We start from the raw sequence: 16,395 nt of genomic DNA on the forward strand, positions 1-16,395 counted from the left end.
AGAAATAAACACTTCTCACATTTTGCCTCCATTTCCTCTTTCCATCATGATAAATCTATTAAAATCCTCTTACTGCTCTTCAGACGATCAGCTAGCTCCTCCTGCTCCATTCTCCTCAGGAAGTGCAGTGTGATCTTCAGAAATGCCTCTCTGCTGCTCCTCTTCTGCTCTTCATCCTCACCGTCCAACACATCTTCATCCTTCCTCTGACTCTCTAAGCATTCTGGGTAATCTGGACTCAGAACCTTCTGAAACTTCTTCAGCTCGTTCTTTACAAAAGTGACGATGCTTTCCTCCAACAGCTGGAACAGAATGATAAACTCAACATTTAGTTTAAAGAACTCAACAGGTGATTCATCTATCAGTCTGAATGCCTGCTGGTTTGAAAAGATCAGCATGGAGCCTGTTGGGATCTGAATGGTAGTTTATCATTTAATTTGTAGATAATAATGAAAACGTTCTTTTAATATATACACACCATAAATATGGAGTCCAGATCTGTTTGCTGCTGCAGGGCAGACTGACCACCGAGGCCCTCTGAGCTCTCCTGGTGAACTCTGTAGAGAAAACATCAAATGTAAGAACATTTAATGATCTGCGCACAGTCCTGATGATGACAACTGTGACTCTTGAGATAGCACAATGGAGTGTTATGTGATTCAGGACAATAGTTTAGACGCATACTGGTCATTGGCTAAATCACCAAATGCATTGATGACATCGTATCGAGGATTAATGTACGGACATTCCTGAATAAGAAGAATCGTTTTAACAGGGACAGCAATCAATATGAGCCACTAGATGGCAGTTTCTCAGAGTTTTTAAAGAGGTGCAATTGAATACGCCATTAGTTTAATGATTTGTTTGGAGCCGAGCTCTTTTACCTTCGTTCAAGTTTCCATAACTCACTCACAGGTAAGGCAAAATGTTCCTACACCGTTGACTTCAGGGGAGAAGGAGAATTTTCCAGTTCTGTTGTTTCTCCGTCATCTCCAACTCTTATGAATAAATGTTACCCAGTGTCTTTAGCTGCAGGCTACCAGCCGGTAAGCTAAACTGTGTCTGTTGTTTTTATCTTTGGTCGTACACAAATAGGCTGGGGTGTAGAGAGAAAAAAATACTGGGGGACTTGTAGCTCGTGTTTCTGATTTAGATAGTCCAAATTGAAAGCTCATTTGGATAAATTCTGGTATTTAAAATCAAAATCGTGACACGCAGCATATTGACAAATGCCTACAACTCAGGGTTTTTGGATTTTGGAAATACAAGAAATCCAGGTATGCGAGCTATGAGCAGTGCAAAGTAGTCTGGAACAATTGAAGTATATTTCCAGGATAATTGCCTGACATCTGATGCAATTGTAAAGATTTAAAAAGAATATTTACAGCATTTCCTCTCTAACTGGGACGTTATGCGACCGATTGGTGGAATTGCTGTGGACAAAGTACACACGGAGATACACTGGTACTTTTAACCATGTATCCAGCTAATTTAAATAGCTCACCTTACTGTATTGTGTCAACAGTTAACTTCATTTAATATTGTATGTGGCGTTTTCTTTTGCAGGGTGTAAATGTTCTACCAAAACAAGTTCCTTCCTGAGACTATTTAGCAGAGCCACCGTCACTGTGTCCAGAGCTTAGCAACTCAACCTCCTATCCCAGCATATATATGTGCTGTAGCTGGCAATTCGAGACTAAGTGCAAAGAGGCAATACGGGAATAATGTGGACTCTAACTACCAGGGCTCCAACACCAGGGACATGTGGTCTGGACTAAGAACCATCACAGACTACAAGAGGAAACCAGCAGTGCTTAGGTAACCTGGACCTGATGGTCAAGCTCTTAAGGTGTGTGCAGATCAAATGGAAGATGTCTTCATAGACATTTTCAACCTCTCACTGCTCCAGTCTGTAGTCCCCACACGACTCAAGAAGACCAGCAAGGGTGGACTGGCCATAGACCTCAACAGTCCCGCCCCTCGTCCGAGAGACCTTGGGTTCTGGAAGTAAAATTCCCATTCAATTTTCCCATAGACGTCTGGAAAAATCTGTATATAAAAAGTTTTAGACCATGCCTTAGGCTTACCAGATGGGACGTGACTCATAAGCATACAACGTATCATTTCGAGTGAAAAAACGAACAGAAAATTCTAAAAAAAAAGTCAAAGGTACAACACTGTGTACATATCGTCATCTCAGAGCGAAGGAACTGCTCATCCCATAAACCACCGCGCACCACTGAACAAAGGAAGCCAACGTCAGTTTAGCTAAGAGCTAATTGGGCTAACCGCTAGCTGAGACAGCATGTAATAACTTTAAAAGACCCTCAAAATAAAACCTGAAAATAACTGTTAACATATATAACGGCTGTTACGTCAGCTGTAGACAGCTTTACCCAGTGATAAGTTTGAGTTAACGTTATTTTAGAATGAATCAAGCTGTCAGCTAGCAGTTAGCCCAATTAGCTCTTAGCTAAACAAACGTTAGCGTCCCGGTGGACGCTAACGTCAGAAGCGTGGAACGGATCGTGCAGGAGCCTCCCCCTCCTCACCAGCATGAGTTCCACCAATCAGAAGCATCACTGAGGGATTGTGGGATTGTTCAGGATTGTGGGTAATGAAGTACTTATCCAAGACATCGCGAATAAAAGACATTTATCTCTAAACAAGGTTAGTGCCCCATGATTTTTGCCATCTATATGAGCATATACAATTGCTTAGTCATGTCGGCAAGCTGGTTTTAAGTCTACCATCGACGGTTACGATTTTATGGCTTATACTGCAACTGTCAATGGAGAAATTGCATTGTATTTTTACTTCCGGAACTCGCTGTGGGCGGGACGGTTGCGTTCTATTGGGAGGTTCGGGAGATTTCCTGAATGGCTGGTCCATCCCGGGCCAAACCAGACATCATATTTCAATTTCAGATGTCAGTTACAGTCCTGGACGTATTCAAACAGGTGACCGTGCAGCTCTCAGCCATGAAATGGGCTGGGTGTCACATCCGCAGCAGCGCAAAATGGAGCTCTTGCCTGGCCGTCAATCTGGGCCAGTCTAATACTGTCAATTAAGAGGGGGATGCGAACGGCCCGCCCCTCCCAACTTTGGCTCAGCCTGACCCTCGGCCGTGTCACCTCCCTCTGAAGTTACACAGACAGTTTAGAATAATTGGTTACACGGAGAAAACTGAAAATGTCAAAATGGAAAAAAAGTGATGGTGGAGATGAGAGAAATGGGTGGCGCGGTGAAGTTGAGATTAAAAAGAAAAAAAACTGTTGGAGCAGGATGCGGCAAAATGCGCTAAATTAACTCACATGCTCCTTGTGGCAATGCCTGTGGCATTGCCAAACCTAGACCATGAAGCTCTGAGAGAGTCTGATAATAACAAAGTTTTAAATTCTAACCTTTCATCAACAGCTTGTCCAACTTTAAAGTCAATAGGACGATCCATAGACCAATGACTCTTCATGGACACACAGCTGGGTCCAGGTTCAGGTTTCTGCTGCTGCATCCTGATACAAACAAAGACAGTTAATGAGTAACTATTCACCAAAATGTAATCTGATCAATGATGCTGTCTCATCTCAGTCGTTGGCTCTTAACTTGACTATTAAAGTAAGAAGTTAATTTTATTTATTTATTTATACAGTAGGTGTACACTGTTATGTCACTGCTGACACATTATATCATTGAGTCCTACAACAGACTAGGAAGCTCTGGACCAAGTCAGGATTCTTCTTCTCAGGAGAGGCAGATGATTACAAAGTTCATTTTCAAATTCTTACCTTTCATCAGCAGCTTGTCCATCTTTAAACTGAATAAGGCCGCCCATAGACTGGTCACTCTTCATGGACACACAGCTGGGTCCAGGTTCAGGTTTCTGCTGCTGCATCCTGATAAAAACAAAGACAGTGAATCAGTAACTGTTCACCAAAATGTTATCTGATCAAAGCTGGGTTCAGGTCCTGGTTCAGATCTTTGCTGCAGACTAATGAAAAGTTGTTTAAGATAAAAATAATAGTTTTATCTAGTTACATTAATTAAGTTTTCTCTGTTTTATTATTATTATATCAATAATGATATACAGTATGTCTCATTTTGAGAATTGAGTGTCAGGATGAATACTATAAATGGATCTGTCTCAGAGTAGATCATGTTGTGAACATGTGAACTTTTCTTAGTGCTGCACTCTGAAGCAGAAGCTCACGTCACTTTGGCTACGTTCAGACTGCAGGCAAAAGTGACCCAAATCTGATCCAGGTCAGACTTCTTCAGAAGTAGTGTGAACACTCAAATCTAACCCAGATCTGATTTTGTCGAATCAGATCCAGGACACTTCCATATGTGTAGATCTGATTTTTTTCAATACGGCCGCAGTGTGAACAACCAAGGCGGATTTTATGTGACTTTTACCTCAATAACCCATGCTGCGCCCTCTCTCCCCGTGGGGAGGGACGGGGCCCCCTGCCCCCTGCTCCAGGTGTGGCTGTCAACCGGGGCAGACTGTCCTCAGTGTGCTCCAACTGCGTCGCGTTGCCAAGGCGGGGATCGGCTCACGTAAAAGGCGTCAGGGGTCTGCAACGATGTCGGCAACCCACCCGGCCCGTCTTGAAACAAAGACCAAGGAGTCTTAACGCGGTGCGCAAGTCAGAGGGTTGCCCCGTGGTGCAATGAAAGTGAGTGCCAGCGCATGCCGTCTGGGGTGGGATCCCGGTCCCTTGGGGTCGGGCGCACCACCAGTCCGTCTCGCCCACACCGTCAGGGGAGGTGGAGTGTGAACGCGTGTGATAGGACCCGAAAGATGGTGAACTATGCCTGGGCAGGGCGAAGCCAGAGGAAACTCTGGTGCAGGCCCGTAGCTGTCCTGACGTGCAAATCGGTCATCCGGTCACACAGACCTCTGTAGTGAATTTGCAGCTAAAAGGCAAAAATAGCCAATTTGTCTCTCTTTCTCTTCATTATTCTCCTCCTCAGCACCTGCTCATTAATGTCATGGCTGCCATTACACATTTTGAAATAAAAGTGAAAATGCTTACTTCTTCCATAACCTCCCTAACTTTAGTGCAACAGCGTGCTGACTCTGATGTCATTGTTATTGTTCTTTTGTGCATGCGGGTCAGTTCGAAACTGCAAACAGTTCACAGTGGAATCTGATATAGGCCACATTTTAAAAGACAATGTGAACAGCCAAACAAAAAATCAGATCTGAGCAAAAAATCCAAATCAAGCATTAAGACTTGCTGTGTGAACGTAGCTTTTGACTCAACATGAGTCTGATGACTTTAGACTCAACTTCACAAATCAAAAAATTAACAACAATGACTTGTGATTTCACTTGGACTTGATATCCTCCCAAAGCCCAAAAATGTATTATGATCTTTTTGAATGTTTTTGTTGTTGCAATGAATCAACTCTTCATGTTCCTGAAAACAGATGGACTTTCAGCCATTGTAAGAAAGGTGTTTGGCAGTTCAGAGCTGGCTGGTGGTTCTGGTCCTGGTATCACTGGGCATCAGATCAAAACCACATTATGTGGCATCCCTGCAACTCGACTATGAAGCTCTAAGAGAGTCAGATAATAACAAAATTCACTTTTAAATTCTTACCTTTCATCAACAGCTTGTCCAACTTTAAAGTCAATAGGACGATCCATAGACCAGTCACTCTTCATGGACACACAGCTTGGTTCAGGTCCAGGTTTCTGCTGCTGCATCCTGATACAAACAAATAGAGTGGATGACTAAATGTTCATCAAAATGTAATCTCATAAAAGATGCTGTCTCATCTCAGTTGATAATCAGTCGTTGGCTCTTTTCTGAATAATAAAGTTAGTAGTTCAGTATTCATATACATATATATTTAGTGTGAATCATGATGGAGGAGTGATGTGAGTGCTGAGCTCTAACATGGAGAAGAGCCCATCATCATCTCACCTCTGAGCTTTGGTCTGGCTGTCATGGTCCCCACACAGAGTGGTTTTAGAGGGAGGGGCTCCCTCCTCTCTGTCCTCACACTGACTCATAGCAGAGTCCTCACCTGCTGGGAGAAATGACCTCTGTTACTACAACAAGCTTTTCATCACAGGACATATTAGTCTCTTATTCCTCTCTAACATGTCACAAATAGTGTAGAAAACAGTGAATCAGCTCTTTCCATCAGACACGCTGAGCAGGTCCATTGAAGGACTCAGAGTCTCTGGGACAGTTGACACATGGACTGTGTAAACAGCTTTCAGCCAAACCAAGTCTGTCTCAGTGTTGGAAGATGGCTGTGTTTTAGTTACAGTAAATGTATCACCAAGCTGTCCCACAAGTTCTAACACTCCTTACATTTTTCACTGATGACAGAAACGCCCTCTCTTACACACTCAAACACATCTACATGTCCTTACCCACACTCACACAGTCTTTGACTGCACAGATCTGATGTTAGTGCAACTTAGCTCAACTCCACGCCAACCTAGGCGCTGCATTATCAATTTTATACCTTATGCCTGCAATGTATGCTTAAGTTTCAAAGAATCTCAACTCTCATGGCTTCCCTCGCCATCTTGAACTCTTGTGTGGTGTAGCCACCTGCATAGTTACATTAACATCTTCCTCATTCTCACTCTCTCACGGACACCCCTGCATGTTCACACACACACACACACACACACACACACACATTTTACTGCACTCTGTAATTTTACTTTGATACTTTAAGTACATTTAGCTTACTAACAAAGTAATTTGACAATGTGTATTGATACTTTTACTGCAGTACAGAATGATCTTGTGGTAATTCTGTAATGCAGTAAAAGTACAAACAACTCACTGTCAAAGTACAACTGGGTTTTGGATCAAATGTACCACGGCCAAGTTGATCAAAGCTGTACGACCAGTTTTGACCCTCCCTGTTTTTCACTGATGTGAACTCAGAGAACATTCTGCTGTTGTTTTGACCTGAGAACTACCAACAGTAATACATGCTAATCATTCTCAAACCACGCTCCTGTAACTCAGATGGACACTCATTTGAATCATAGTCTATCTATAAAAATCTGAAGAACAACCCAGAAAGAAACATTTCTTCTGTCCAGTAAAACAGATTGAATCAAAGTGATTCTGTTCATCAAACATTTCCAGATTCCTCTGGTCAAATTCTCACCTGCTGAAGTCTCTTCAGGTCACTTTACAGACACTTTCCTCCTTCATGTGTCGAGGAAACACTGGGAGAGAAGAAGCTGCTCATTATCCCTCGTCAGTCCTGGTGTCGATGTGCATTTGATCTGAAGACGCCGTCACAGTTCATAACTTCAGAGTCAGAGAGACGTCAGAACCAGTCCAACCTGTTCACAAACCCAGTCAGTGTCAGAGAAGTCCCACATCAAATGATGTGGTTCTACTATCTGTCCACTAGATGGAGCTAACTGACCATCTAATGAGCTAAAGATCAGGAACTAGTACAGCAGCAGGTATCACTCCAAGTGGCCTCCGTGTCACATATTACTTTGATACTTTAAGTACATTTAGCTGTTAATATTTACTACCATAATGGTTTTTTTTTACACTGCTTGTTTTGTGTCCAACATTGACCTTTACATGTACCGCTATCTACTCACATTTGTCAACAGGTCTCTAGAGCACAGGCGGCGTCTGACCTGTGTGACCTCATGTTGCAGTGGATTGTGGGAAACGCTTCATGCTGGAAGCTGCACTTTATATTCGAGCTGGAAGGAAATAAAAGGGGGATGCGTGGTCTACATGTCCCTGCCTCTGCTGAATTATTTTTATGCCCGGTGGGGACAAAATGTCCCCCCCCCTCAAAGTGATTAATGATGCTTCACCAATAGACCATATATTATACACCTAAAATAGAAGTATTTTAACTCTACTGGCCGGCTACCTCTCCGGGAACCATCACCTTATCGTTGTGGAGAGGTTTGTGTGTCCCTATGAACCTGAGGGCTGTGTTGTCTGGAGCTTTGTGCTCCTGGTAGGGTCTCCCAAGGCAAAGTGGTCTCAGGTGAGGGGCCAGACAAAGAATGGTTCAAAAACCCTATGAAAAAACAAGGTAGAGATGGAGTGACCCTGCCCGGAGGCCCCCGTCTGGAGCCAGGCCCAGATGGAGGGCCCATCAGCGAGCGCCTGGTGGCCGGGTTTGCCACGGAGCCCGGCTGGGCACAGCCCGAAAAAGCTACGTGGCACCTCTCTCTCCAACCCATGGGCCCACCACCTGTGAGAGGAACCGCTGGGGTCGGGTGCACTGCCACATCGGTGGCAGTGAAGGTCAGGGGCCTCGACGGACCAGACCCGGGCAGCAGACGCTGGCTCTGGGGACGTGGAACGTCACCTCTCTGTGGGGGAAGGAGCCGGAACTTGTGCGGGAGGTAGAGCGCTACCAGTTGGATCTGGTGGGGCTTACCTCTACGCACAATCTCGGTTCTGGAACCATACTCCTGGATAGGGGTTGAACTCTTTTCTTCTCCGGAGTTGCCCAGGGTGTGAGGCGCCGGGCGGGTGTGGGGATACTCACAAGCCCCCGGCTGAGCGCCGCTACGTTGGAGTTTACCCCGGTGGACGAGAGGGTCGCCTCCCTACGCCTGCGGGTTGTGGGGGGGGAAAACTCGGACTGTTGTTTGTGCGTATGCACCAAACAAGAGCTCGGAGTATTCGGCCTTCTTGGAGACCTTGAATGGAGTCCTGTATGGGGCTCCAGTGGGGGACTCCATAGTTCTGCTGGGGGACTTCAACGCGCACGTGGGCAATGATGGAGGCACATGGAGAGGCGTGATTGGGAGGAACGGCCTCCCTGATCTAAACCAGAGTGGTTGTTTGTTGTTGGACTTCTGTGCTAGTCATGGATTGTCTATAACGAACACCATGTTCGAACATAGGGATGCTCATAAGTGTACTTGGTACCAGAGCACCCTAGGCCAAAGGTCAATGATCGATTTTATAATCGTTTCATCTGATCTGAGGCCGTATGTTTTGGACACTCGGGTGAAGAGAGGGGCAGAGCTGTCAACTGATCACCATCTGGTGGTGAGTTGGGTCAGAGGGTGGGGGAAGACTCTGGACAGACCCGGTAAGCCCAAACGGGTAGTGCGGGTAAATTGGGAAGGTCTGGAGGAGGCCCCTGTCCGACAGACTTTCAACTCACACCTCCGGCGGAGCTTTTCGTGCATCCCTGTGGAGGCTGGGGGCATTGAACCCGAGTGGACAATGTTCAAAGTTTCCATTGCTGAAGCTGCGGCGGGGAGCTGTGGTCTTAGGGTCTTAGGTGCCTCAAGGGGCGGTAACCCACGAACACCATGGTGGACACCGGTGGTCAGGGAAGCCGTCCGACTGAAGAAGGAGTCTTTCCAGGATATGTTATCCCAGAGGACTCTGGAGGCAGTTGCAAGGTACCGAAGGGCCCGAAGGGCTGCAGCCTCTGCCGTGAAAGAGGCAAAGCAGCGGGTGTGGGAGAAGTTCGGAGAAAACACGGAGAAGGACTTTCGGTCGGCACCAAGATGCTTGTGGAAAACCGTTCGCCACCTCAGGAGGGGGAAGCGGGGAACCATCCAAGCTGTGTACAGTAAGGATGGGACGCTGTTGACCTCAACTGAGGAGGTAATAGGGCGGTGGAAGGAGCACTTTGAGGAACTCCTAAATCCGACTAATACGCCCTCTATGGTAGAAAAAGCCCCAGGGATTGATGAGATCCATCCAGAAATGCTTAAAGCTCTGGGTGTGGAGGGGTTGTCTTGGTTGACACGCCTCTTCAACATTGCGTGGAAGTCGGGGACGGTGCCTAAGGAGTGGCAGACCGGGGTGGTGGTTCCCCTTTTCAAAAAGGGGGACCAGAGGGTGTGTGCCAATTACAGGGGTATCACACTTCTCAGCCTCCCCGGTAAAGTCTACTCCAAGGTGCTGGAAAGGAGGGTTCGGTCGATAGTCGAACCTCAGGTTGAAGAGGAACAATGTGGATTCCGTCCTGGTCGTGGAACAACGGACCAGATCTTTACTCTCGCAAGGATCCTGGAGGGAGCCTGGGAGTATGCCCAACCGGTCTACATGTGCTTTGTGGATCTGGAGAAGGCGTATGACTGGGTCCCCCGGGAGATACTGTGGGAGGTGCTGCGGGAGTATGGGGTGAGGGGGTCCCTTCTCAGGGCCATCCAATCTCTGTACGACCAAAGCGAGAGCTGTGTCCGGGTTATCGGCAGTAAGTCGGACTCGTTTCAGGTGAGGGTTGGCCTCCGCCAGGGCTGCGCTTTGTCACCAATCCTGTTTGTAGTATTTATGGACAGGATATCGAGGCGTAGTCGGGGTGGAGAGGGTTGCAGTTTGGTGAGCTGGGGATCTCATCGCTGCTTTTTGCGGATGATGTGGTCCTGATGGCATCATCGGCCTGTGAACTTCAGCACTCACTGGATCGGTTCGCAGCCGAGTGTGAAGCGGCTGGGATGAGGATCAGCACCTCTAAATCGGAGGCCATGGTTCTCAGCAGGAAACCAATGGAGTGCCTTCTCCAGGTAGGGAATGAGTCCTTACCCCAAGTGAAGGAGTTCAAGTACCTTGGGGTCTTGTTCGCGAGTGAGGGGACAATGGAGCGGGAGATTGGTCGGAGAATCGGCGCAGCGGGTGCGGTATTACATTCAATTTATCGCACCGTTGTGACGAAAAGAGAGCTGAGCCAGAAGGCAAAGCTCTCAATCTACCGGTCAGTTTTCGTTCCTACCCTCACCTATGGTCATGAAGGCTGGGTCATGACCGAAAGAACAAGATCCAGGGTACAAGCGGCCGAAATGGGTTTCCTCAGGAGGGTGGCTGGCATCTCCCTTAGAGATAGGGTGAGAAGCTCAGTCATCCGTGAGGAGCTCGGAGTAGAGCCGCTGCTCCTTCGCGTCGAAAGGAGCCAGTTGAGGTGGTTCGGGCATCTGGTAAGGATGCCCCCTGGGCGCCTCCCTAGGGAGGTGTTCCAGGCACGTCCAGCTGGGAGGAGGCCTCGGGGAAGACCCAGGACTAGGTGGAGGGATTATATCTCCAACCTGGCATGGGAACGCCTCGGGATCCCCCAGTCGGAGCTGGTTAATGTGGCTCGGGAAAGGGAAGTGTGGGGTCCCCTGCTGGAGCTGCTACCCCCGCGACCCGATACCGGATAAGCGGACGAAGATGGATGGCCGGCTACATTGCACGAGTAACGTAAGCAGAGCTGATGTTCCAACACTACGCTTCCACCATAATCATCAAACTGGAGACAGCGGGCAGAGAGCAGCGTAGTGGTGCATATGCTCCACAGAAATCTGCTCTACAAGGTAGAAACAGGACAGTCTTCTATTTAGATTTTTACACAGAAATGTGTCATGAAGTGTCTATATTTCTTTTAAATTAAACTACTGATATACAGGAAACGCCTTAATGACTGTCAGTGAGCGTGTTGGCAGTTTGGTTTTGAGAGTTTGTGTTTTCATTTCTTGTTTCCCTCCCCTGCTTCCTCTGACAACAGCTGACAGTAGATTAACGTTTTCACAGCGCTGTGCCGGCTCCAAAAAAAAACTGAAGAAACAACAACAATCCCAAAGCAAAAGCTCTCCGTCTCGCCTGTGACTCACACAATCCTACGCCGTGTGGCGCTGCAGGTGGAGACGGTTAAAAGATACATTCCACAGCACATACGCTCCGCTAACGGTCCGCATACGTTACGCCTTCACTGTAGCCAAAGTGTAAGTAAAGCGCTGTAACGTCAACAGTCTTTAGTGCAAGGGGTGATAAACTGTGAGCTGCTACAGAGCTCCGGGACGCCGGCTGTCAGCAGCAGTTGTTTAGCTGCTACAGAGCTCGGTTGAATCAGCGGCAGTTTGAAGATGTGTTTAGAGGCCAATAAGTGACTGGGAGCTCCATATCCATGGTACTGAAAGGGGGGGTTTCATTAATGCACGTTTTCTTTCTTTTGTTTTCTTCTTTGGCATGATTAAAAAAGCATCCCCCCCCATCCGTTTTTTTCACAAATCGCACCTTGCACACACGTTTTATACTTTTAAATCCTCAATTCAAACTACAAAGTAAAATGAAATGACATTTTATAATAATATTAATCCTTAGAGTTTTTGGGACAAAGAGTCTATGTACATGGATTGTTTGTTCCACAATGACAAAACTATCATATTTGCAGAGTGTCAGTTACTGGCTTGTAAGAGAACTAAAATCTTTAACTTAAACTTAACTTTAAGAGTCTGACTCAACAGGAATAAACGACGGGAAAAGCAATAAGACGAGACAGACATTAGGCAGAAAGGTTGTAACCCTAGTGCTACCAAAGCAGAAGGTAATAGCAGAACCATTAAAAGGTGAAGGAAGTAAGGTCAGTATTGGGATGGGAGTTATTGTTGAGGAGTCAGGAATGAAAACAAGTCAGACATTTAGAAACTTTGGTTTTTGTCATCACACAAGGCTAATTGATTATGAATTATTGATATAATCAAGTGTAGCAGTCATTAACATCTGTCCTTGTTTTTAGACAGCTGTGATGCTCCACCAGATGTTCCAGCTGCAGTCAGTTAGCTGCACATGTCCAAACTGTGCAGCTTGATGCAGAATCAACAGTAGCAGTTGACAGGCTGTTGTTCTACCTCACATTCCTCCTGTTTAACAACACTGGGCACTTTTCCCCAGGTTGGTGAAAAGACTTGGGTGACCATATTTGGCAGGAGGTTTAGGGCTCCTCCCTTTAAGAAAATGTGACGATTAAAAAACAATTTGACAGCATTTTGGAGCATTATTATTATATCTGTGTCTAAAACAGTTAATTGTGATGCTCAGATTGATTTTACATTCACTTGGCTTCGGTACTGTCCAAAACTGCTGGAGTCTGTGATGAAGACTGAAGCTAAAAGTTCAGATATAATATTCACAAAGTCAACATTAATTAAAGTGGTTGTACTCCCAGTTTGTGTGTTGGTTGGCTGTCCCAGCTGATTTCTGCTGATTTGAAACATTTCCAACTTTCCATCCGACAACTGAAGAAGGAAAGTGAACCGACAGCAGCACCTGTCCGTCCATCAGTCACCTGGAGCGGGAGGGAGGGACACACGCTTCCGCTGTTCTGCCAAAAAGTGATCGCAGCCCCTACCTTTACACTGAAAGGTTGTTTCTGCCTCAAAAATACTGGATTTCAATTATATCTGACAGATTATAACCCACAAGAATTTAACCAGTTTAAATACATTCTTTAAGAAGCAATACATCCATAAAATGCACATTTCCACTTGCCAAAAAGTGATCGTAGCTCCTAGCTTGTGATTGAATGGTTGTTTCTGAAGAGAAGATGAGAGCGAGCAAACAAGACACATGTTCATGTCTTAATCATCAAAATAATCTGCCTCAGGTTGAGCAGAATAGAAGTGAAATAAAAAGTGACCAAACAAACTAAAGATTAAAGTCAAAGTAGCAATAGGCTACCACAGTGTAGAAATACTCTGTTACAAGTAAAGATCCTGCATTAGAAAGTCTACTTGAGTCAAAGTAGGCTACATACTTACTTAGCACTAACTTGAAGTATTCAAAGTAAAAGTACTCACTGTGTATATTTCAGAGTGTGAAATTATGGAGCCTTCAAGGTTCTGAAAGATTATATATTTTCTATCTTAGGCACAAGTCTTATTATGGTGTGCAACAAGATTAAAATGATAGATTTTGAAAGCCTTCAGTCTGAAAAGGTTTAATGAACAGGCTCTTTTAGCGCGTTCATGCACAACACTGATGAGCAAGTTGAGCAAAAGTATGAAAGAGACCAACAGGAGAAAACTACCAACAACACAGAATGAATCAAGTGTTAGGAACATTAATAAAATACTAATGTAAAGTCATAATTATGACTTTGTGATGCAAAATAACATGAGGAGATCCACCTCAGGCTGAATACTGATGATGTTGAATGCAATGGGGGAACTTTGGGTTCAACATGGGGGGGGGGGGTTAGAACGCTTCTGGTTTATTTTTCTGCAACAATTTGTGCCTTTTCTGCATTTCATTAATTTACGTGTCTTTGATTATTGGGGTTATATCAATCTCATTAAAGAGAGTCAACTAATGAATGAAATCATGATATGATCAAATGAACAAATGATCTCCCTCAAGATGAAACGTATAGATTTTATTAAAAGCATTTAGAAACATTAGACTATATGATGATTGTTTATAGAAACATTTGTTTCCAAATTTTAAATATATTACAATATGATTCAAATATAAAGGACATAATAGTAACCAATAACAGTTGATTATTTTTTAGATGTTACATATCATGAAGTGTTTTTAGTCCAACAGTTCAAATGTTGATAATCCCAGAGATGAAATCAGATGAATGTTTTTGTGTTTGAGTCTCAGATCTGCTTCACAGTGCAGAGTGTGTGTGATGGTGAACAGACTGAACTTTGATTTCAGCAGCTGATCTTCAGTCAGTGTTTCTGTCCACAGGAGAGACTCTCAGTCCTGCAGAGGACACAGAGACACTGAGGAACCAGGCCAGAGCCCAAACCCAGGATAAAGAGGTTGAGTGAATGTGGTGTTGAAGGTGTGGAGGTGGATCAGTGAGTCAGAGGAGACTGTGTAGAAGGACAGAGAGCCAGCAGGAACGTCCACATACACTGCTACTCTGTTAGAGACAGAGGAGGAGGAGATGCGTGTGTGTTTCTTATTGTGACTGACAAAGTAACCATGTTCATCAGAGCAGAACAGACTCCAGGAATGATCATTCTTTCCAAACACACAGTCTTTACCGTTTCCTCTCCTTCTGATTTCTCTGTAACTCACTGATATATGAACCTTTCCTCTCTTCTCGACCTCCCAGTAACAGCGACCAGTCAGACCATTTCTACACAGCAGCTGACGCCAGAAGTCAAATCTGTCTGGATGATCAGGGTATGGCTGATCCTCCTCCACGCATGTCACCTTCCTGTTGTTGTCAGACAGTTTGAGTTTTCTGTGTACTGTGTTTGTGTCGAGTTCCAGTTCACAGACATCTGATGGAGAGAACAAGACACAATACAGCTGCAGGTTATCATGTGATGATTTATTAATAACTTTACTGACAATTACTGAAAGAAAATCATTCAAACGTTCATTTCATATTCAGCTGAGTGATGTTTAACAATCCAGTTCTAACAACATTTAGTGAACATGAGAGTCAACATGTCAAAAATGTTCAGCTTCTTGTCCTCGTGTTGACCCGATGATGACAGCTGATGATCCAAATCTAGAAACATGAACTGAATAAAGTCTCACTAATAAAATTGTCACATCTTCTTCTACTGCAGCACAAAGCAGCTCTGAACCATCTGCTTTCTAAAACTGATATTAGCTGATGTTCACTTTATAGAAATACCAGTTTATGTATGAAAAATGAGTATTTATGGCATGTTTGTGTCTGTGTCGTATATCTGATACCAGGTATCCCATCAGGGAGGAACTGGAAGATAAATCTACCTCAACTCACTTTATTACCTTTTAAACATCTTTGTGACATTAATTATGCCGTGTTGTGTTTATGAACTGTGAATTTTTTCAATGTTTATTTATTAAAAACATCCAGAGAAGAAAACTGAAGGCTACTTGAACACAACAACTTATGTGTGAATAAAAAAATAAGAAACAAAGTTAGCTTTCTGTTGGCTCGACTGTTGATTCATGTATTTATGTATTTATTAGTTCTGTTGGATCAATGTGTTCAGTTTGTTCTGTTTGTGGATTTTAAATCAATTAATTAAATCCCAACATCTTTCCAGCCACACAAACAGAAACTTATCTCATAAGAGAAATTTTTCTTCGTACTTCAGGCAACAAAATCTAAAAATCAAGTGTAGGGACCTACACAAATATTGTTAAATATAAATAAAGTGTTCATTTTATACAGTTAACTACATGAATAAATGGTGTTTCAGTTCATAACTGGGTAAATACAATACAGACTACATTTCTAATAATCCTTTGTTTTCTAGTGAAGCGTAATGTATTTTCAGTGGAGTAATCTAAGTCAATATATTTTCTGTATAGCTACACTCCTAGTGAATCAGATGACTTTGTTGGGGAGTAGAAAAGAAAGGAGGAAGTCAGAGAGGACATGTAGAGCACGTTGGAGGGAGAAACATGCAAGTGAAGTTCGGGCAGGTTACCTGCGTTTTTGTTTTCACTAGCTTTGGAAAAGTTTTAAGTGTTAATTGTTCTGTTGACGTTTAAGCTAGCGCCACCGTGAGGGACAGTCAGCTGTAAACGCCATCTGCAACTTTCACCGAGGACCGGGAGAAACCAGGACTTCACTGGAGGACTATATATTAACATAACATATTATATTTGATTTCAACACAGAAAGAGAAACCAGAATAGTAAAATACATTTCTTTTTGTCATACATTTTACCTGACTGTCCTGAA

The 16,395-nt window shown here is 44.3% G+C and overlaps 3 protein-coding genes across 3 annotated transcripts in view; all 3 read right to left on the reverse strand.

The window, feature by feature from the left end:
* The window catches only part of LOC116034155 (receptor-interacting serine/threonine-protein kinase 3-like), a 412,721-nt gene extending 405,479 nt beyond the window's left edge, over nucleotides 1–7,242 (reverse strand). Inside the window, exon 1 of the mRNA XM_036001631.1 lies at nucleotides 7,150–7,242. The gene's annotated coding sequence lies outside the window, so the exon portion shown is untranslated. The remainder of the gene's footprint in view (nucleotides 1–7,149) is intronic.
* Nucleotides 1–16,395, reverse strand: part of LOC116054954 (NACHT, LRR and PYD domains-containing protein 12-like) — a 752,812-nt gene that overhangs the window by 15,616 nt on the left and 720,801 nt on the right. Inside the window, exons 4-8 of the mRNA XM_036001613.1 lie at nucleotides 5,934–6,039; nucleotides 5,607–5,714; nucleotides 3,786–3,893; nucleotides 479–557; nucleotides 74–302 (exon numbers count right to left, since the gene is read on the reverse strand). Of these exons, the coding sequence (XP_035857506.1) occupies nucleotides 74–302; nucleotides 479–557; nucleotides 3,786–3,893; nucleotides 5,607–5,714; nucleotides 5,934–6,022 (613 nt within the window). The 5' untranslated portion in view covers nucleotides 6,023–6,039. The remainder of the gene's footprint in view (nucleotides 1–73; nucleotides 303–478; nucleotides 558–3,785; nucleotides 3,894–5,606; nucleotides 5,715–5,933; nucleotides 6,040–16,395) is intronic.
* LOC116038066 (NACHT, LRR and PYD domains-containing protein 3-like) overlaps nucleotides 14,101–16,395 on the reverse strand; it is a 1,733,742-nt gene continuing 1,731,447 nt past the window's right edge. Inside the window, exon 19 of the mRNA XM_036001598.1 lies at nucleotides 14,101–14,989. Coding sequence (XP_035857491.1) covers nucleotides 14,454–14,989 — 536 coding nt within the window. The 3' untranslated portion in view covers nucleotides 14,101–14,453. The remainder of the gene's footprint in view (nucleotides 14,990–16,395) is intronic.

This window comes from Sander lucioperca, chromosome 5 (assembly GCF_008315115.2).
Source record: "Sander lucioperca isolate FBNREF2018 chromosome 5, SLUC_FBN_1.2, whole genome shotgun sequence".
NCBI lineage: Eukaryota > Metazoa > Chordata > Actinopteri > Perciformes > Percidae > Sander > Sander lucioperca.